The following is a 16813-nucleotide window of genomic DNA, read 5'->3' as shown; positions in this document are numbered from 1 at the left end:
CTGTGACCTGCCCCAGCTGTTAGTTCTATCCTGCACTGACACGTTCTTTTTACATCTCTTAACTGTTATCCTAACAATGATCTTTGGGATAATAAATGTTTCAGTTATCATGATATCCTATATCTACATTGTCATCTCCATCATGAAGATCACGACAGCAAGTGGCAGGTCCAAGGCTTTCAACACCTGTGCCTCCCATCTAACAGCAGTCACTCTTTTCTATACCTCAGGTATGTTTGTCTATTTGAGTTTCAGCTCTGGTGGTTCTTCCAGCTTTGACAGATTTGCATCATTCTTCTACACTGTGATGATTCCCATGTTGAATCCCTTGATATACAGTCTGAGGAACAAAGAAATCAAAGATGCCTTGAGAAGGTTGCAGAAGAAGAGCAGGTATTGCTGAGGCCACAGATTCTGAGATTTCTGATGGATTTTTCCTGTCAGAATCACCTTACACAATAACATTCTTATGAATGAAGTATAACAAAAGTCATACTGCTTTTGGACCAAGAAAGCTTAATTTGACACATAATATCCCCAAATGGATCAACAGTTGGATCACGCTACACAAACACAGTATTTTTATATCCTAGGGGCTCATTACTTTCAGCCTACATGAAGAGAGGCCTCATCATCTATCAAGACATCCACAAGTATTTGTGAAACACTGGAGTTTAGTGCCTTGTTGCTTCTTTTTAGCTTCTGAGAGGGAGCCCTGTTCCATCTCGCGCTTATGGCCCTGAAGGAGAGACAGCTGACAGAGGCCTCAGGAGTGTGTAAACCTTGTCTCCCAGATATTCTGACGCAACATAATCCAGACGTGGTGGTGGCCAATGTTTGTCCTGTGTTTCTGATGAGAATGTGTGCAGAGAGGGAACATACCTTTGGGCAGAAACAAGGTGTCCTATGGGCCTGATTGGGCTTCCCTGGTGGCTCAGCTGGTAAAGAGTCTGCCTACAATGTGGGAAACCTAGGTTCAATCCCTGGATTGGGAAGATCCACTGGAGAAGGGAAAGGCTACCCACTCCAGTATCCTGGCCTGGAGAAGTCCATGGACTGTAATCCATGGGGTCGCAAAGAGTCGGACACGACTGAGTGACTTTCACTTCACTTCATTGGCCTGATTGTGGCTCCTGGAAAGACCAGTATGACATAGCTTATGTTTATGTAAGTCCTTCTCAGGGACAATTACCTAATAGTTTGGGAGTATATCCTAGGCTCCACCACTGTAATCTGCAGAAGGCAGAGGTGACAGGAATCATACAGAGGAAAGGAAAGAAGCATGTATTCCCTTCAGTGCCATTTACTCATGAGTTCCATGATGTCACTTCTTGCCTGTAGTGTACAATGGGCAGTTCTCACAGGGATGATATTAAAAATCTATGTCACAGTCAATAGAGATTTCTGATATTGTAGGGCTGAAATCTCTCTCTCCCATTAAATGTGGAAAATTCACCCTAGATGGCAGGCTTCCCAGGTGGTGCTAGTGATAAAGGTTCGATCTGCCAATGCAAGGTCCCTTGGAGTAGGAAATGGCAACCCACTCCAGTACACTTGCCTGGAAAGATCACACGAGCAGAGGAGCCTGGTGGGCTACAGGGCGTGGACTGCAGAGTCAGACACAACTGAGCACACCCTTGTTGGACACAGACAGTGTGATCACACTACCGAATAATTTCTGCTGTTTCAAGATCTGAACATGTTTGATGTGATGAGAATTGTGTGAGAATTCATGGCCATAATAAAGTTACTAAATATTTCATACTGTAGACCAAGAACAAATATGAAAACCTGGTATAAATTCTTTTCTTTTATCTGTGTTCAACATTTTATGTCCCGGAAACTTGTGGTTGTATGGTGTGATATAATGGTTGGAGTAGAATGGTTAGAGTTACTTTAATGCTGATATTTGCCAGGAAACCTTAAGGTGAAAAAGAGGAAACAGATTTAAGATAGGCAGGGTTCTTAACTGTGGCCAATTTTTATCTGTGGAGTAGCCCCCACTCATGGCAACTAGAAAGAACCCGAGTGCAGCAACAAAGATCTAGAAGAGCCAAATACATACATTTCTAAAAAATAAATAAAGTTACAATTCAGTGAGTTTTGACAAATTTATCATTTCAGTTCAGTTCAGTTGCTCAGTCGTGTCTGACTGACTGCAGCACATGAGGCTTCCCTGTCCATCATCAACTCCCAGAGTGTCCTCAGACTCATGTCCGTTGAGTCAGTGATGCCATCCAATCACCTCATCCACTGTCGTCCCCTTCTCCTCCCACCTTCAATCTTTCCCAGTGTCAGGGTCTTTTCTAATGTCAGCTCTTCACTTTAGGTGGCCAAAGTATTTGGAGCTTCAGCTTCCAATGAATATTCAGGACTGACTTCCATTAGGATGGACTGGTTGGATCTCCTTGCAGTCCAAGGGACTCTCAAGAGTCTCCTCCAACACCACAGTTCAAAAGCATCAATCCTTCAGCGCTCAGCTTTCTTTATAGTCCAAATCTCACATCCATACATGACCACTGGAAAAACCATAGCTTTGACTAGACAGACCTTTGTTGGCAAAGCAATGTCTCTGCTTTTTAATACACTGTCCAGGTTGGTCATAACCTTTCTTCCAAGGAGCAAGCGCCTTTTGATTTCATGGCTGCAGTCACCATCTGCAGTAATATTGGAGCCCCCCAAAATAAAGTCTGTCACTGTTTCCCCATCTATTTGCCATGAAGTGATGGCACCAGATGCCATGATCTTCGTTTTCTGAATGTTGAGCTTTGAGCCAACTTTTGACTCTCCTCTTTCACTTTCATCAAGAGGCTCTTTAGTTCTTCTTCACTTTCTGCCATAAGGGTGGTATCATCTGTATATGTGACATTACTGATATTTCTCCCAGCAATCTTGATTCCATATTGTGCTTCATCCAGCCCAGCATTTCTCATGATGTGTTCTGTATATAAGTTAAATAAGCAGAGTGACAACATACAGCCTTGACATACTCTTTTCCCAATTTGGAACCAGTCTGTTCCATGTCTGGTTCTAACTGTTACTTCTTGACTTGCATACAGATTTCTCAAGGCAGGTCAGGTGGTCTGGTATTCCCATCACTTGAAGAATGTTCCACAGTTTGTTGTGATCCACACAGTCAAAGGCTTTGGCATAGTCAATAAAGCAGAAGTAGATGTTTTTTCTGGAAACTTTTGCTTTTTTGATAATCCAATGGCTGTTGACAATTTGATCTCTGCTTCCTCTGCCTTTTTTAAAACTGGAAGTTCATGGTTCATGTACTGTTGAAGCCTGGCTTGGAGAATTTTGAGCATTACTTTACTAGTGTGTGAGATGAGTGCAATTGTGTGGTAGTTTGAGCATTCTTTGGCATTGCCTTTCTTTGGGATTGGAATGAAAACTGACCTTTTCCAGGCCTGTGGCCACTGCTGAGTTTTCCAAATTTGCTGGCATATTGAGTGCAGCACTTTCACAGCATCATCTTTCAGGATTTGAAACAGCTCAACTGGAATTCCATCACCTCCACTAGCTTTGTTCGTAGTGATGCTTTCTAAGGCCCACTTGACTTTGCATTCCAGGATGTTTGGCTCTAAGTCAGTGATCACACCATCGTAATTATCTGGGTCATGAAGATCTTTTTTGTACAGTTCTTCTGTGTATTCTTGTCACCTCTTCTTAATATCTTCTGCTTCTGTTAGGTCCATACCAATTCTGTCCTTAATTGTGCCCATCTTTGCATGAAATGTTCCCTTGGTATCTCTAATTTTCTTGAAGAGATCTCTAGTATTTCCCAATCTATTGTTTTCCTCTATTTCTTTGCACTGATCACTGAGGAAGGCTTTCTTATCTCTCCTTGCTGTTCTTTGAAACTCTGCAGTCAAGGGGGTATATCTTTGCTTTTCTCCTTTGCCTTTCACATCTCTTCTATTCTCAGGTATTTGAAATGGCTCCTCAGAAAACCATTTTGCCTTTCTTTTTCTTAGAGATGGTCTTGATCACTGCCTCCTGTACAATGTCATGAACCTCCATCCACAGTTTTTCAGGCATTCTGTCTACCATATCTAATCCCTTGAATCTATTTGTCACTTCCACTGTATAGTCATAAAGGATTTGATTTAGGTCATACCTGAATAGTTTAATGGGTTTTTCTACTTTTTCAATTTAAGTCTGAATTTGGCAATAAGGAGTTCATGATCTGAGCCACAGTCAGCTCCCAGTCTTGTTTTTGCTGACTGTAAAGAGCTTCTCCATCTTTGGCTAGAAAGAATATAATCAATCTGATTTCAGTGTCGACCATCTGGTGATGTCCATGTGTAGAGTCTTCTCTTGTGTTGCTGGAAGAGGGTGTTTGCCATGACCAGGGCATTCTCTTGGCAACACTCTTATTAGTCTTTGCCCTGCTTCATTCTGTACTCCAAGGTCAAATTTGCCTGTTACTCAGGGGTTTCTTGACTTTTTATTTTTGCATTCCAGTCCCCTATAATGAAAAGGACATCTTTTTGGGGTGTTAGTTCCAGAAGGTCTTGTAGGTCTGCATAGAACTGTTCAACTTCAGCTTCTTCAGCGTTACTGGTTGGGGCATAGACTTGAATTACCATGATGTTGAATGTTTTGCCTTGGAGACGAACAGAGATCATTCTGTCATTTTGAGATTGCATCCAAGTACTGCATTTCTGACTCTTTTGTTGACCATGATGGCTACTCCTTTTCTACTAAGGGATTCTTGGCCACAGTAGTTGATACAATGGTCATCTGAGTTAAATTCACCCATTCTGGTCCATTTTAGTTCGTTGATTCCTAAAATGTCAATGTTCACTCTTGCCATCTCCTGTTTGATCACTTCTAATTTGCCTTGATTCATGGACCTAACATCCCAGGTTCCTATGCAATATTGTTCTTTATAGCATTGGACTTTGCTTCCATCACAACTCACATCCACAACTAGATGCTGTTTTTGCTTTGGCTCCATCTCTTCATTCTTTCTGGAGTTACTTCTCCACTGACCTCCAGTAGCATATTGGGCACCTACTGACCTGGGGAGTTCCTCTTTCAGTGTCCTGTCTTTTTTCACATTGTTCATGGGGTTCTCAAGGCAAGAATACTGAAGTTTGGTTTGCCATTCTCTTTTCCAGTGGACTACCTTCTCCCAGACCTCTCCACCGTGACCCGCCCGTCTTGGGTGGCCCCACATGACATGGCTCATAGGTTCATTTAGGCTTAAGGTGAGGGTTAATTTCTCTCATTTTCTCAGTCTGTCTAAAGCTTTGTCACTTTGTTATCCCTCCGAAAATTATCTTTGATTTTATTAATTTTTCTATTGCTTTTCTTATGTTTATATCATTTATCTTGCTTTAAAAAAAATCCTGTGTGATTAAGCACACATACACAAACATGAAGAGCTACTCTATGAAATAGCTACTATCGTCAGCTCCATAATAACACTGAGGTGACAATTCAGAGGCTTAGGGAGGTTAATTTGCCAAAGATTATGAAATCCTCAAGTGGAAGAGATGATATGAACTCAGATTTGCTGCTACCAATGCTCATGGTTGTAATCACAATAATTCGTGGCCTTGTCATCTATTAATTTTTTGTGTTCCTTATTGCCTTGATTTCCTCACTTATGCATAGAAAATGACATCTTGACTGCCTCATGGGGCTGCTATGATGATTGATTCAGTTAAGGCAATTGAAAAAATATATGCATTCATATATCTAAAATAAAGTGCTTTATAAACAGAAAGGACACGTGTTTGTTTGTTTGTTTGTTTGTTTGTTTGTTTTCACACAATTTACCAATGGGTTATGTTATCTTGAGCAAATCCCTTAGCTACACTGGCTTCAGGGCCTCACCTGGAAACTGAATGCCTTGAACTAGATAATCCCTAGGTCCAGGGATCTCCAGCTCTAATGACTCCAAGTTCATTAAAAGAAAAGTTATAATCAAATGATCATGATTGGACTATGGGGAAGCAGGGAATGGATCCAGAAGGGACAGAGTAAAATCGAGCATGAAATTAGCAGGGACAAAGACTCCGTGACAACCATGACTCCAGAGAACAAGTAGCTGGAGAGTTTTCTTTCCCTAATTGTCCTTTCCGTTTCACTTCTGCCATTATTAACACTTTTAAAAGTATCCCCCATGTGGCATCCTCTCTGGCTGTGAGTGAACAGCCAGCTCATGGACAAAAGGTTCCATCTTTGACTGCAATAGGCCCCATCTGAAAATTTTGGGGAGATACAAATAGACGATTTCAATCTTTGGCAAGAACTCTATCATTCTGGAGGATCTGAGTCAAGGTGAGAAGGCAAGATTTATAGAGAAGAGTGGATTTTGTGCTATCTCTATAGCTATGTGATTCTTCAGAGAGAACGGTTTTTAGTCCTGTTTCTTTCTTTCTTCAACTCTTCCCTCTCCCGCAGGTCCATGACCTCCTCCTAAGCTCGTCCTTAGGTTCCCTTTCTCCTCACCCAAATTCTCTGACTTTCAGTGACAAGGATAATCTCTAACTTAAAATTTCAGGTTTCACTCTGTAGTGAGAGACAGCTGTTGAGATCTAGTTCTGCAATTTCCCAAGGATATAATCTTGAACTCTGTTACCTTCTCTTTTTCACTGGTAAAATAGGGGTAATAAGATCATTGAGACTCAAATGAAATGATGCCTGTGAAGCCCAACACGTTGTACAAGTTAACTGAGTGCTGAATTTAACTAATAATTTACTGAATTCAGGGGAATTTTCTAAGCTCAGAAATGCTTGCCTGTGTTTTCCAACTTTATCCATCCCAAGGACCCTTCAAATTTATCCTTGCTGAGAATGGTTGTAAAAAATAATAATGAATTTGAATTCCACTTCAATATACAGCTTCGATTCATTATTTCTGTGTAACAAAAGTCCAGCTGGTCATGCCATAATGATATGGAAAAGTACTCAAGTACCACTCCACTGGGCTTTTGAAATACCTTAAGTAGCTGTCCACTATTATTTTGACTAATTTGGGGATTTGGAGACCAGAGCTTTGATGGAACAGGCATCAGAGACTCCCCACTGCAAGTACAAGTAGTGTTGGCTTAAATGTCACTGTTAGTCTTTTCTTCCTTACATTGTCCTTCTTTATCCAGCAACATTCCTGGCTTTCTTAACCTGACTTTGTACTCTGCACAACCTGGCAAATGACCATGTCCTTAGCAGATAAGATTTGGAAAAAGTTTTAATAGGCTGTATCTCCCTAGTGAAAATCTGCAACCAATATTTACATCAGTCACCTTTTCTGGTACAAACCATCTTGAAAGCTGGTGAGCACATACAGAAGATTCATTCGAAGAGAGTGACTATATTCACAATATATGTGCTTTTCCTGCAGTTTACCAAATTTTAACAACATAAATTTTTAGGATAAACTGTATCAGGGATAAGTGAAACCATGCACAGCTCATCATTCTTTTCTGGCAGTGATGGGTTACATAGATAGCTTTGGTTGAGGCTGAGTCTGTTTCTAGAATGTATTGAGAAGATGAAAGATTTCACTGCGAGTGATTGGTCAAAAGTTGGACTTACTTTCACTGAACTGATTAATTGTGTTGACATACTGGGAATGTGGGTGAGAGTTTATACTTTCAAAATATTTTCATGGAATCCTACACATCTTGGAGAAAATGGCTGAGAAATAGGTTGGCAGTACTCTATTATAAGAGTAAACAGAAAGATTTTAAAGTTCATAAAACTATAAATTGAAAAGAAACAAATGTATTTTTACTTTCATATCCAAAAATGAGTAAAAGAATTGTTTCTTAACATATCCAGCATATGTTTATTGAGTAACACAAATATTAGTATATGAGATGCACGTAGTATAAGCTCTCCACTAGTCTGCATGCTGTCTATATGAATATCACAAGTTCCACTCTACTTGGTGTTGGTGGAACATAAAAAGCAGAAATCGGAGCTTACGATTTTGCTGATTGGGAAATAATACAATATAGAAATAAATATAATCACTTATTAACAATATTCTAGAGTCTAGGTTTAGAAGTCATTTAATTTAGGAAATAATTTTATGAAGAACTCCTTGCTACTTCCAGATTAGTTCTGCCTTATTTTTGCCTTTATGGTGAGGAATGATCATGGAAATGACAACCACTAACATTTATTCATCTCTTACTGTTTTGAGCCCTTTATGTCATTCAGTCCCTGCAACAATCCAATGAGGTGGTAAAGGATTATTAGCCCCATTTATAGATGAGGCAACTGGGAGGTTAATAACTAGCTAAGTGTTGCATAGCCAGTAGGTAAAAGTCAGGAAAGTCTATCGTCTCTGACATTCTTCCTCGTTCTCTCTGTCATTTTCCGTCTCCCTGTCTCTCTATCTCCCTTTGCTACTAAGGATTAGAGATGCATATATCTTAGCAACTTGTTCTTATTATAAATATAGGAGTTGCAGAAAGTTGAAAAACAATATACAAGAAAAGGAGAAAATAAAAACCATGCTGTTCATTACTTTTGCCGTTTGTGTTTAGTTCACACGCGATGTGCATGAGTGAGAGAGATATTAGCTAACGCACACGTTTTTTGTCTTGATGGTGATGTTGTCCCGTAATAGACCTCTTAGGCTTTCTTAACTCTTTTTCATTGTTTTCCCTCCTGTTTTATTGAGTATGCTGTTAAAGTCTCTATTGATTTCTTCAGCTCTAGGATTTCTGTTTTTTTTTTTTTTTAATGGTTTCTCTTTCTTAAACACATTTTATTCATTTTGCTAATGTATTGTTTTCTTAATTTCATCCTGTTGTCTGTTTATGGGTTTTATATTTCACCAAACTTTTAAAAGAGAATTATGCTGAGTTCTTTGTCAGACCGTTTATAGATCTTTATTCCTTTAGTGAAAGTCACTCAGTCATGTGAATTCTCCAGGCCAGAATACTGGAGTGGGTAGCTCTTCTCTTCTCTACTGGATCTTCCCAACCCAGGGATAGAACCCAGGTCTCCCACATTGCAGGCAGATTCTTTGCCAGCAGATTCATATAAAGCTATTCAAGCTTTATAAGTTTCCTTTAGTGGTATCATATTTACCTAATTTTTCATGATCCTTAATTCCTTTGTTAGTGTCTGCACATTTGAGTAAATGATCTCTACTTCCAGATTTTCCAGGCTTGCTTTAGTAGAGACAGCCCTTCCCCAGTCAGCTCAGCTTGGAGTTCTAGATAGATCATCTGGCAGTGACCTTAATCAATAGGGCTAGCTGTCAAAACCTCGGTTGGATGAAGCATAAGCTGAAATCAAGATTGCTGGGAGAAATACCAATAACCTCAGATATGCAGATGACACCAACTTTATGGAAGAAAGTGAAGAAGAACTAAAGAGCCTCTTGGTGAAAGTGAAAGAGGAGAGTGAAAAAGCTGAATTAAAACTCAACATTCATAAAACTAAGATCATGGCATCCGGTCCCATCACTTCATGGCAAATAGATGGGGAAACAGTGGAAACAGTGTCAGACTTTATTTTGGGGGGCTCCAAAATCACTGCAGATGGTGATTGCAGCCATGAAATTAAAAGACACTTACTCCTTGGAGGGAAAGTTATGACCAACATAGACAGCATATTAAAAAGCAGAGACATTACTTTGCCAGCAAAGGTCCCTCGAGTCAAAGCCATGGATTTTCCAGTAGCCATGTATGGATGTGAGAGTTGGACTATAGAGAAAGCTGAGTGCTGAAGAATTGATGCTTTTGAACTGTGGTGTTGGTGAAGACTCTTGAGAGTTCCTTGGACAGCAAGGAGATCCAACCAGTCCATCCTAAAGGAAATCAGTCCTGAATATTCAGTGGAAGGACTGATGTTGAAGCTGAAACACCAATCCTTTGGCCACCTGATGTGAAGAGCTGACTTATTTGAAAAGACTCTGATGCTGGGAAAGATTGAAGGCAGCAGGAGAAGGGGGTGATGGAGGATGAGATGATTAGATGGCATCACCGACTCGATGGACATGAATTTGCGCAAACTCCGGGAGTTGGTAATAGGGAAGCCTGGCCGCTGCAATCCGTGGGGTCACAAAGAGTCGGATAAGCCCGTGCAGCTGAACTGATACTGCTACTGATCAAGGTCTATTTTGGGGTGAGGACATTGCCCAAGCTCTGAGGCTGGGGTGCAGATGCTGCTGGCCGGGAGGAGTTGATACAATTGCTGCCTTGGTTTCTTGGCCAAGAGTAGCATTAGGACGGCTTCTCTTCTTTCCTGGATTCTCAGGCCAGGCTTCTGAGCTGAGCAGGACTGAGTACTCTATCCAGCAGGAGGCAGGGCTGGGACTTAACTTCACAACCTGGACAGGGCTGCAGATGCCAAGGCTGTCGTGACCCACTAACTGGGGACCCAAATCAGAAGAACTGCACACCGAGTGCTTTGGTCATGTGGGGGCGTGGCTTTGCTCTGCAGAGAGGTCAGGCTCTCTGCTCACACACTACTGTAAGCAGGGCTGAGGGATGGGCTACGCAGTTTCCCACGTGCTTAGGTTAGTTCTCCTGGACGGTGGGGCTGAAGGTTGTGTTCAGCAGTGGTTAGGGCTACACAATTATGCTTCTTGCCTGGACATGACCAAAGAACAGGCCCAAGACTGGCAAGGCTCCTTGTTTGGGAAACAAATTAGGAAGAACTGCACACAAAGTTCTCTGGCCAGATGGAGCCATGCAAATGGGCAGAGCTCCTGCCTGGACACGACTCAAGTGCTCCTGGGTGATGGAATTTTCTGAGTGTTCTAGCCATGCTTGAGTAACCTCAGTAGTAGATGGGGTTATGAATCATAGATGCAGGGGAAGAGGCTCCCAGGATGGCAAGGCTCATCTTTCAGGGTCCCAAATCAGGCCAAACTGCTGGAACTCAGTCTGCCAAGATCCAAGCCCTGACTGTTCCAAGGCCTGTCTCCCTTCTCTGTCACAGTGTGATTCTCAGTGGTCACACCCCACAGATTCCTGCATGGTTTCTAGGACATGAGACCAGAGTGGGTCTTCCTAAGGAGTGACCCATAATGCCGGAGGAGCTGGAGGTCCATACTGGGCTCTCTCTCTTTTCTATAAAGAAACTATAGCCCGAGAAGGGTCCTCTTGGTGTAGCTAGGGGAGGGGCAATGCAATCAAATGTATCTGTTCCTCTATCCTTCTAATGTGGGTTTTCTCCCACTCTCTAGTTCAGCCTCATTCCTGTCCTTTAGGATTTTTTTGTTGGTATCGTGCCTATAAATAACTGTTAATTATTTTTCTGTTGGGGCTTCCCTGGTAGCTCAGCTGGGAAAGAATCCACCTGCAATGCAGGAGACCCTGTTTCGATTCCTGGGACAGGAAGTTCCTCTGGAGAAGAGATAGGCTACCCACTCCAGTATTCTGGCCCGGAGAATTCCACGGATAGAGGAGCCTGGCAGGCTACAGTCCAGGGGGTCATAGAGAGTCAGACATGGCTGAGCGACTTTCACTTTTCTTTTTTCTGGTGAGGGGAGCTGAAGTCAGGAATGACCTATATTGTCATCTTGATTATGTCACCGAGAACTAAATCTCTGAGTTGGAACTTTTTGTTTCCTTGTTGTTTTTCAGTCGCTCAGTCGTGTCTGACTCTTTGCAACCCCATGGACTGCAGCACCCCAGGCCTCCCTGTCCTTCACTGTCTCCTGTCATTTGCTCAGGCTCATGTTCATTGAATTGATGGTGCCTAACATGCAGAATATTCGACTATTAGGACAATAATTGGGGCCAGTAGTGAGTTGTACTGGGCTCCTTTTAGAACAGTTTGTACAAGGCTTCCCTAAGAAGACTGATTTTGTAACTATTGGGCACACGTGCTTTGCTCTACCAAATTATATCAGGAATATAAATTGAGATAAATTTCCAGATTATTTTGGAAATAATGTGTTGAATATATATGTAAAATATTGAGATGTTATTATAAACAGGGTAGTTTTTTTATATATCCAATAACTATTTTTAATATAAATTTATTTATTTTAATTGGAGGCTAATTACTTTACAGTATTGTAGTGGTTTTACCATACATCAACAAGGATCTGCCATGGGTGTACACGTGTCCCCCATCCTGAATCCCCCTCCCATCTGCCTCCCCATACCATCCCTCTGGGTTATCCCAGTGCACCAGCCCCAAGCATACTGTATCATGCATCGAACCTGGACTGGCTATTTGTTTCACATATGATATTATACATATTTCGATGCCATTCTCCCAGATCATAGCACCCTCTCCCGCAGAGTCCAACAGACTGTTCTGTACATCTGTGTCTCTTTTGCTGTCTTGCATACAGGGTCATCATTACCATCTTTCTAAATTCCATATATGTGTGTTAGCATACTGCATTGGTGTTTTTCTTTCTGGCTTACTTCACTCTGTATAATCAGCTCCAGTTTCATCCACCTCATTAGAAGGGACTCACATGTATTCTTTTTAATGGCTGAGTAATACTCCATTGTGTATATGTACCACAGCTTTCTTATCCATTCATCTGCTGATGGACATCTAGGTTGCTTCCATGTCCTGGCTATTATAAACAGTGCTGCAATGAACATTGGGGTACACGTGTCTCTTTCAATTCTGGTTTCCTCGGTGTGTATGCCCAGCAGTGGGATTGCTGAGTTGTGTTGCAGTTCTATTTCCAGTTTTTAAATGAATCTCCACACTGTTCTCCATAATAGCTGTCTGTACTAGTTTGCATTCCCACCAACAGTGTAAAAGGGTTCCCTTTTCTCCACACTCTCTCCAGTATTTATTGCTTGTAGAATTTTGGGTCGCAACCATTCTGACTGGTGTGAAATGGTGCTCATTGTGGTTTTGATTTGAATTTCTCTGGTAATGAGTGGTATTGAGCATCTTTTCATGTGTTTATTAGCCATCTGTATGTCTTCTTTGGAGAAATGTCTGTTTAGCTCTTAGGCCCATTTTTTGATTGGGTCTTTTATTTTTCTGGAATTGAGCTGCAGGAGTTGCTTGTATATTTTTGAGATTAATTCTTGGTCAGTTGCTTCATTTGCTATTATATTCTCCCATTCTGAAATCTGTCTTTTCACCTTGTTTATAGTTTCCTTTGTTGTGCAGAAGCTTTTAATTTTAATTAGGTCCCATTTGTTTATTTTTGCTTTTATTTCCAATATTCTGTGATGTGGGTCAAGAGGATCCTGCTGTGGTTTATGTCAGAGAATGTTTTGCCTATGTTCTCCTCTAGGAGTTGTATAGTTTCTGGTCTTATGTTTAGACCTTTAATCCATTTTGAGTTTATTTTTGTGTATGGTGTTATAAAGTGTTCTAGTTTCGTTCTTTTACAAGTGGTTGATCAGTTTTCACAGCACCGGTTTTTAAAGAGACTGTCTTTTCTCTAATGTATATCCTTTCCTCCTTTGTCAAAGATAAGGTGGCCATCAGTTCAGTTCGACATTCAGTCGTGTCCGACTCTTTGTGACCCCATGAATTGCAGCACGCCAGGCCTCCCTGTTCATCACCAGCTCTCAGAGTTCACCCAAACTCATGTTCATCGAGTCGATGATGTCATCCAGCCATCTTATCCTCTGTCATCCCCTTCTCCTCCTGCCCCCAATCCCTCCCAGAATCAGAGTTTTTCCAATGAGTCAACTCTTCACATGACGTGGCCAAAATATTGGAGTTTCACCTTCAGCATCAGTCCTTCCAAAGAACACCCAGGACTGATCTCCTTTAGGATGGACACGTTGGATCTCCTTGCAGTCCATGGGACTCTCAAGAGTCTTTTCCAACACCACAGTTCAAAAGCATAAATTCTTTGGTCCTCAGCTTTCTTCACAGTCCAACTTTCACATCCATACATGACCACTGGAAAAACCATAGCCTTAACTAGATGGACCTTTGTTGGCAAAGTAATGTCTCTGCTTTTGAATATGCTATCTAGGTTGGTCAAAACTTTCCTTCCAAGGACTAAGCGTCTTTTCATTTCATGGCTGCAATCACCATTTGCAGGTAGAGCCCCCAAAATAAAGTCTGACACTATTTCCACTGTTTCCCATCTATTTCCCATGAAGTGATGGGACCAGATGCCATGATCTTCGTTTTCTGAATGTTGAGCTTTAAGCCAACTTTTTCACTCTCCTCTTTCACTTTCATCAAGAGGCTTCTTAGTTCCTCTTCACTTTCTGGTGTCATCTACATATCAGCAGTTATTGATATTTCTCCCAGCAGTCTTGATTCCAGCTTGTGTTTCTTCCAGTCCAGCGTTTATCATGATGTACTCTGCATTTAAGTTAAATAAGCAGGGTGACAATATACAGCCTTGACGTGCTCATTTTCCTATTTGGAACCAGTCTGTTGTTCCATGTCCAGTTCTAAGTGTTGCTTCCTGGCCTGCATACAGATTTCTCAAGAGGCAGGTCAGGAGGTCTGGTATTCCATTTCTCTCAGAATTTTTACACAGTTGATTGTGATCCACACAGTCAAAGGCTTTGGCATAGTCAATAAAGCAGAAATAGATGTTTTTCTGGAACTCTCTTGCTTTTTACATGATCCAGCAGATGTTGGCAATTTGATCTCTGGTTGCTCTGCCTTTTCTAAAACCAACTTGAACATCAGGGAATTCACGGTTCACATTTTGCTGAAGCCTGGCTAGGAGAATTTTGAGCATTACTTTACTAGTTTGTGAGATGAGTGCAATTGTGCGGTAGTTTGAGCATTCTTTGGCATTGCCTTTCTTTGAGATTGGAATGAACACTGACTTTTTCCAGTCCTGTAGCCACTGCTGAGTTTTCCAAATTTGCTGGCATATTGAGTGCAGCACTTTCACAGCATCATCTTTCAGGATTTGAAACAGCTCCACTGGAATTCCATCACCTCCACTAGCTTTGTTCGTAGTGATGCTTTCCAAGGCCCACTTAACTTCACATTCCATGATGTCTGGCTCTAGATGAGTGATCACATCATCATGATTATCTGGGTCATGAAGGTCTTTCTTGTACAGTTCTTCTGTGTATTCTTGCCACCTCTTCTTAATATCTTCTGCTTCTGTTAGGTCCAGACCATTTCTGTCCTTTATTGAGCCCATCTTTGCATGAAGTGTTCCCTTGGTATCTCTAATTTTCTTGAAGAAATCTCTAGTCTTTCCCATTGTTTTGTTTTCCTTTATTTCTTTGCATTGATCACTGAAGAAGGCTTTCTTATCTCTTCTTGCTATTCTTTGGAACTCTGAATTCAGATGCTTATATCTTCTTTTTCTCCTTTGCTTTTTGCCTCTCTTCTTTTCACAGCTATTTGTAAGGCCTCCCCAGACAGCCATTTTGCTTTTTTGCATTTCTTTTCTGTGGGGATGGTCTTGATCCCTATCTCCTGTACAATGTCACGAACCTCATTCCATAGTTCATCAGGCACTCTACCTATCAGATCTAGGCCCTTACATCTATTTCTCACTTCCACTGTATAATCAAAAGCGATTTGATTTAGGTCATACCTGAATGGTCTAGCGGTTTTCCCTACTTTCTTCAATTTGAGTCTGAATTTGCTAATAAGGAGTTCATGATCTGAGCCACAGTCAGCTCCTGGTCTTATTTTGGTTGACTATATAGAGCTTCTCCATCTTTGGCTGCAAAGAATATAATCAATCTGATTTCGGTGCTGACCATCTGGTGATGTCCATGTGTAGAGTCTTCTCTTGTGTTGTTGGAAGAGGGCGTTTGCTATGACCAGTGCATTTTCTTGGCAAAACTCTATTAGTCTTTGCCCTACTTCATTCCGCATTCCAAGGCCAAATTTGCCTGTTGCTTCAGGTGTTTCCTGACTTCCTACTTTTGCATTCCAGTCCATTATAATGAAAAGGACATCTTTTGGGGGTGTTAGTTCTAAAAGGTCTTGTAGGTCTTCATAAAACCGTTCAACATCAGCTTCTTCAGCATTACTGGTTGGGGCATAGACTTGGATAACTGTGATATTGAATGGTTTGCCTTGGAAATGAACAGAGATCATTCTGTCGTTTTTAAGATTGCATCCAAGTACTGCATTTGGGACTCTTTTGTTGACCATGATGGCTACTCCATTTCTTCAGAGGGATTCCTGCCCTCAGTAGTAGATATAATGGTCATCTGAGTTAAATTCACCCATTCCAGTCTATTTTAGTTCACTGATTCCTAGAATGTCGATGTTCACCCTTGCCATCTCTTGTTTGACCACTTCCAATTTGCCTTGATTCATGGACCTGACATTCCAGGTTCCTATGCAGTATTGCTCTTTACAGCATCGGACCTTGCTTCTATCACCAGTCACATCCACAACTGGGCATTGTTTTTGCTTGGGCTCCATCCCCTCATTCTTTCTAGAGTTTTTTTTCCCACTGATCTCCAGTAGCATATTGGGCACCTACCGACCTGGGGAGTTCCTCTTTTGGTATCCTATCATTTTGCCTTTTCATACTGTTCATGGGGTTCTCAAGGCAAGAATACTGAAGTGGTTTGTCATTCCCTTCCCCAGTGGACCACATTCTGTCAGAATGTTCTGTTTTGTTTAGTTGATCTATGTTTTTCTCTTTGTGCCAGTACCATACTTTCTTGATGACTGTGGCTTTGTAGTAGAGCCTGAAGTCAGGCAGGTTGATTCCTCCAGTTACATTCTTCTTTCTCAAGATTGCTTTGGTTATTCGAAGTTTTCTGTATTTCCATACAAATTGTGAAATTATTTGTTCTAGCTCTGTGAAAAATACCATTGGTAGCTTGATAGGGATTGCATTGAATCTATAGATTGCTTTGGGCAGTATACTCATTTTCACTATATTGATTCTTCCAATCCATGAACATGGTATATTTCTCCATTTATTTGTGTCCTCTTT

At 41.3% G+C, this 16813-nt stretch overlaps 1 protein-coding gene across 1 annotated transcript in view; it reads left to right on the top strand.

The window, feature by feature from the left end:
• The window catches only part of LOC120876026 (olfactory receptor 5AN1-like), a 20557-nt gene extending 20154 nt beyond the window's left edge, over positions 1 to 403 (top strand). The window contains exon 2 of the mRNA XM_040257746.1: positions 2 to 403. Within this exon, the coding sequence (XP_040113680.1) occupies positions 2 to 403 (402 nt within the window). The remainder of the gene's footprint in view (position 1) is intronic.
• The last annotated feature ends 16410 nt before the right edge of the window (positions 404 to 16813 follow it).

This window comes from Oryx dammah, unplaced genomic scaffold (assembly GCF_014754425.2).
Source record: "Oryx dammah isolate SB20612 unplaced genomic scaffold, SCBI_Odam_1.1 HiC_scaffold_17, whole genome shotgun sequence".
In the NCBI taxonomy this organism is placed as follows: domain Eukaryota; kingdom Metazoa; phylum Chordata; class Mammalia; order Artiodactyla; family Bovidae; genus Oryx; species Oryx dammah.
This window is presented reverse-complemented; position numbering and strand designations above follow the sequence as displayed.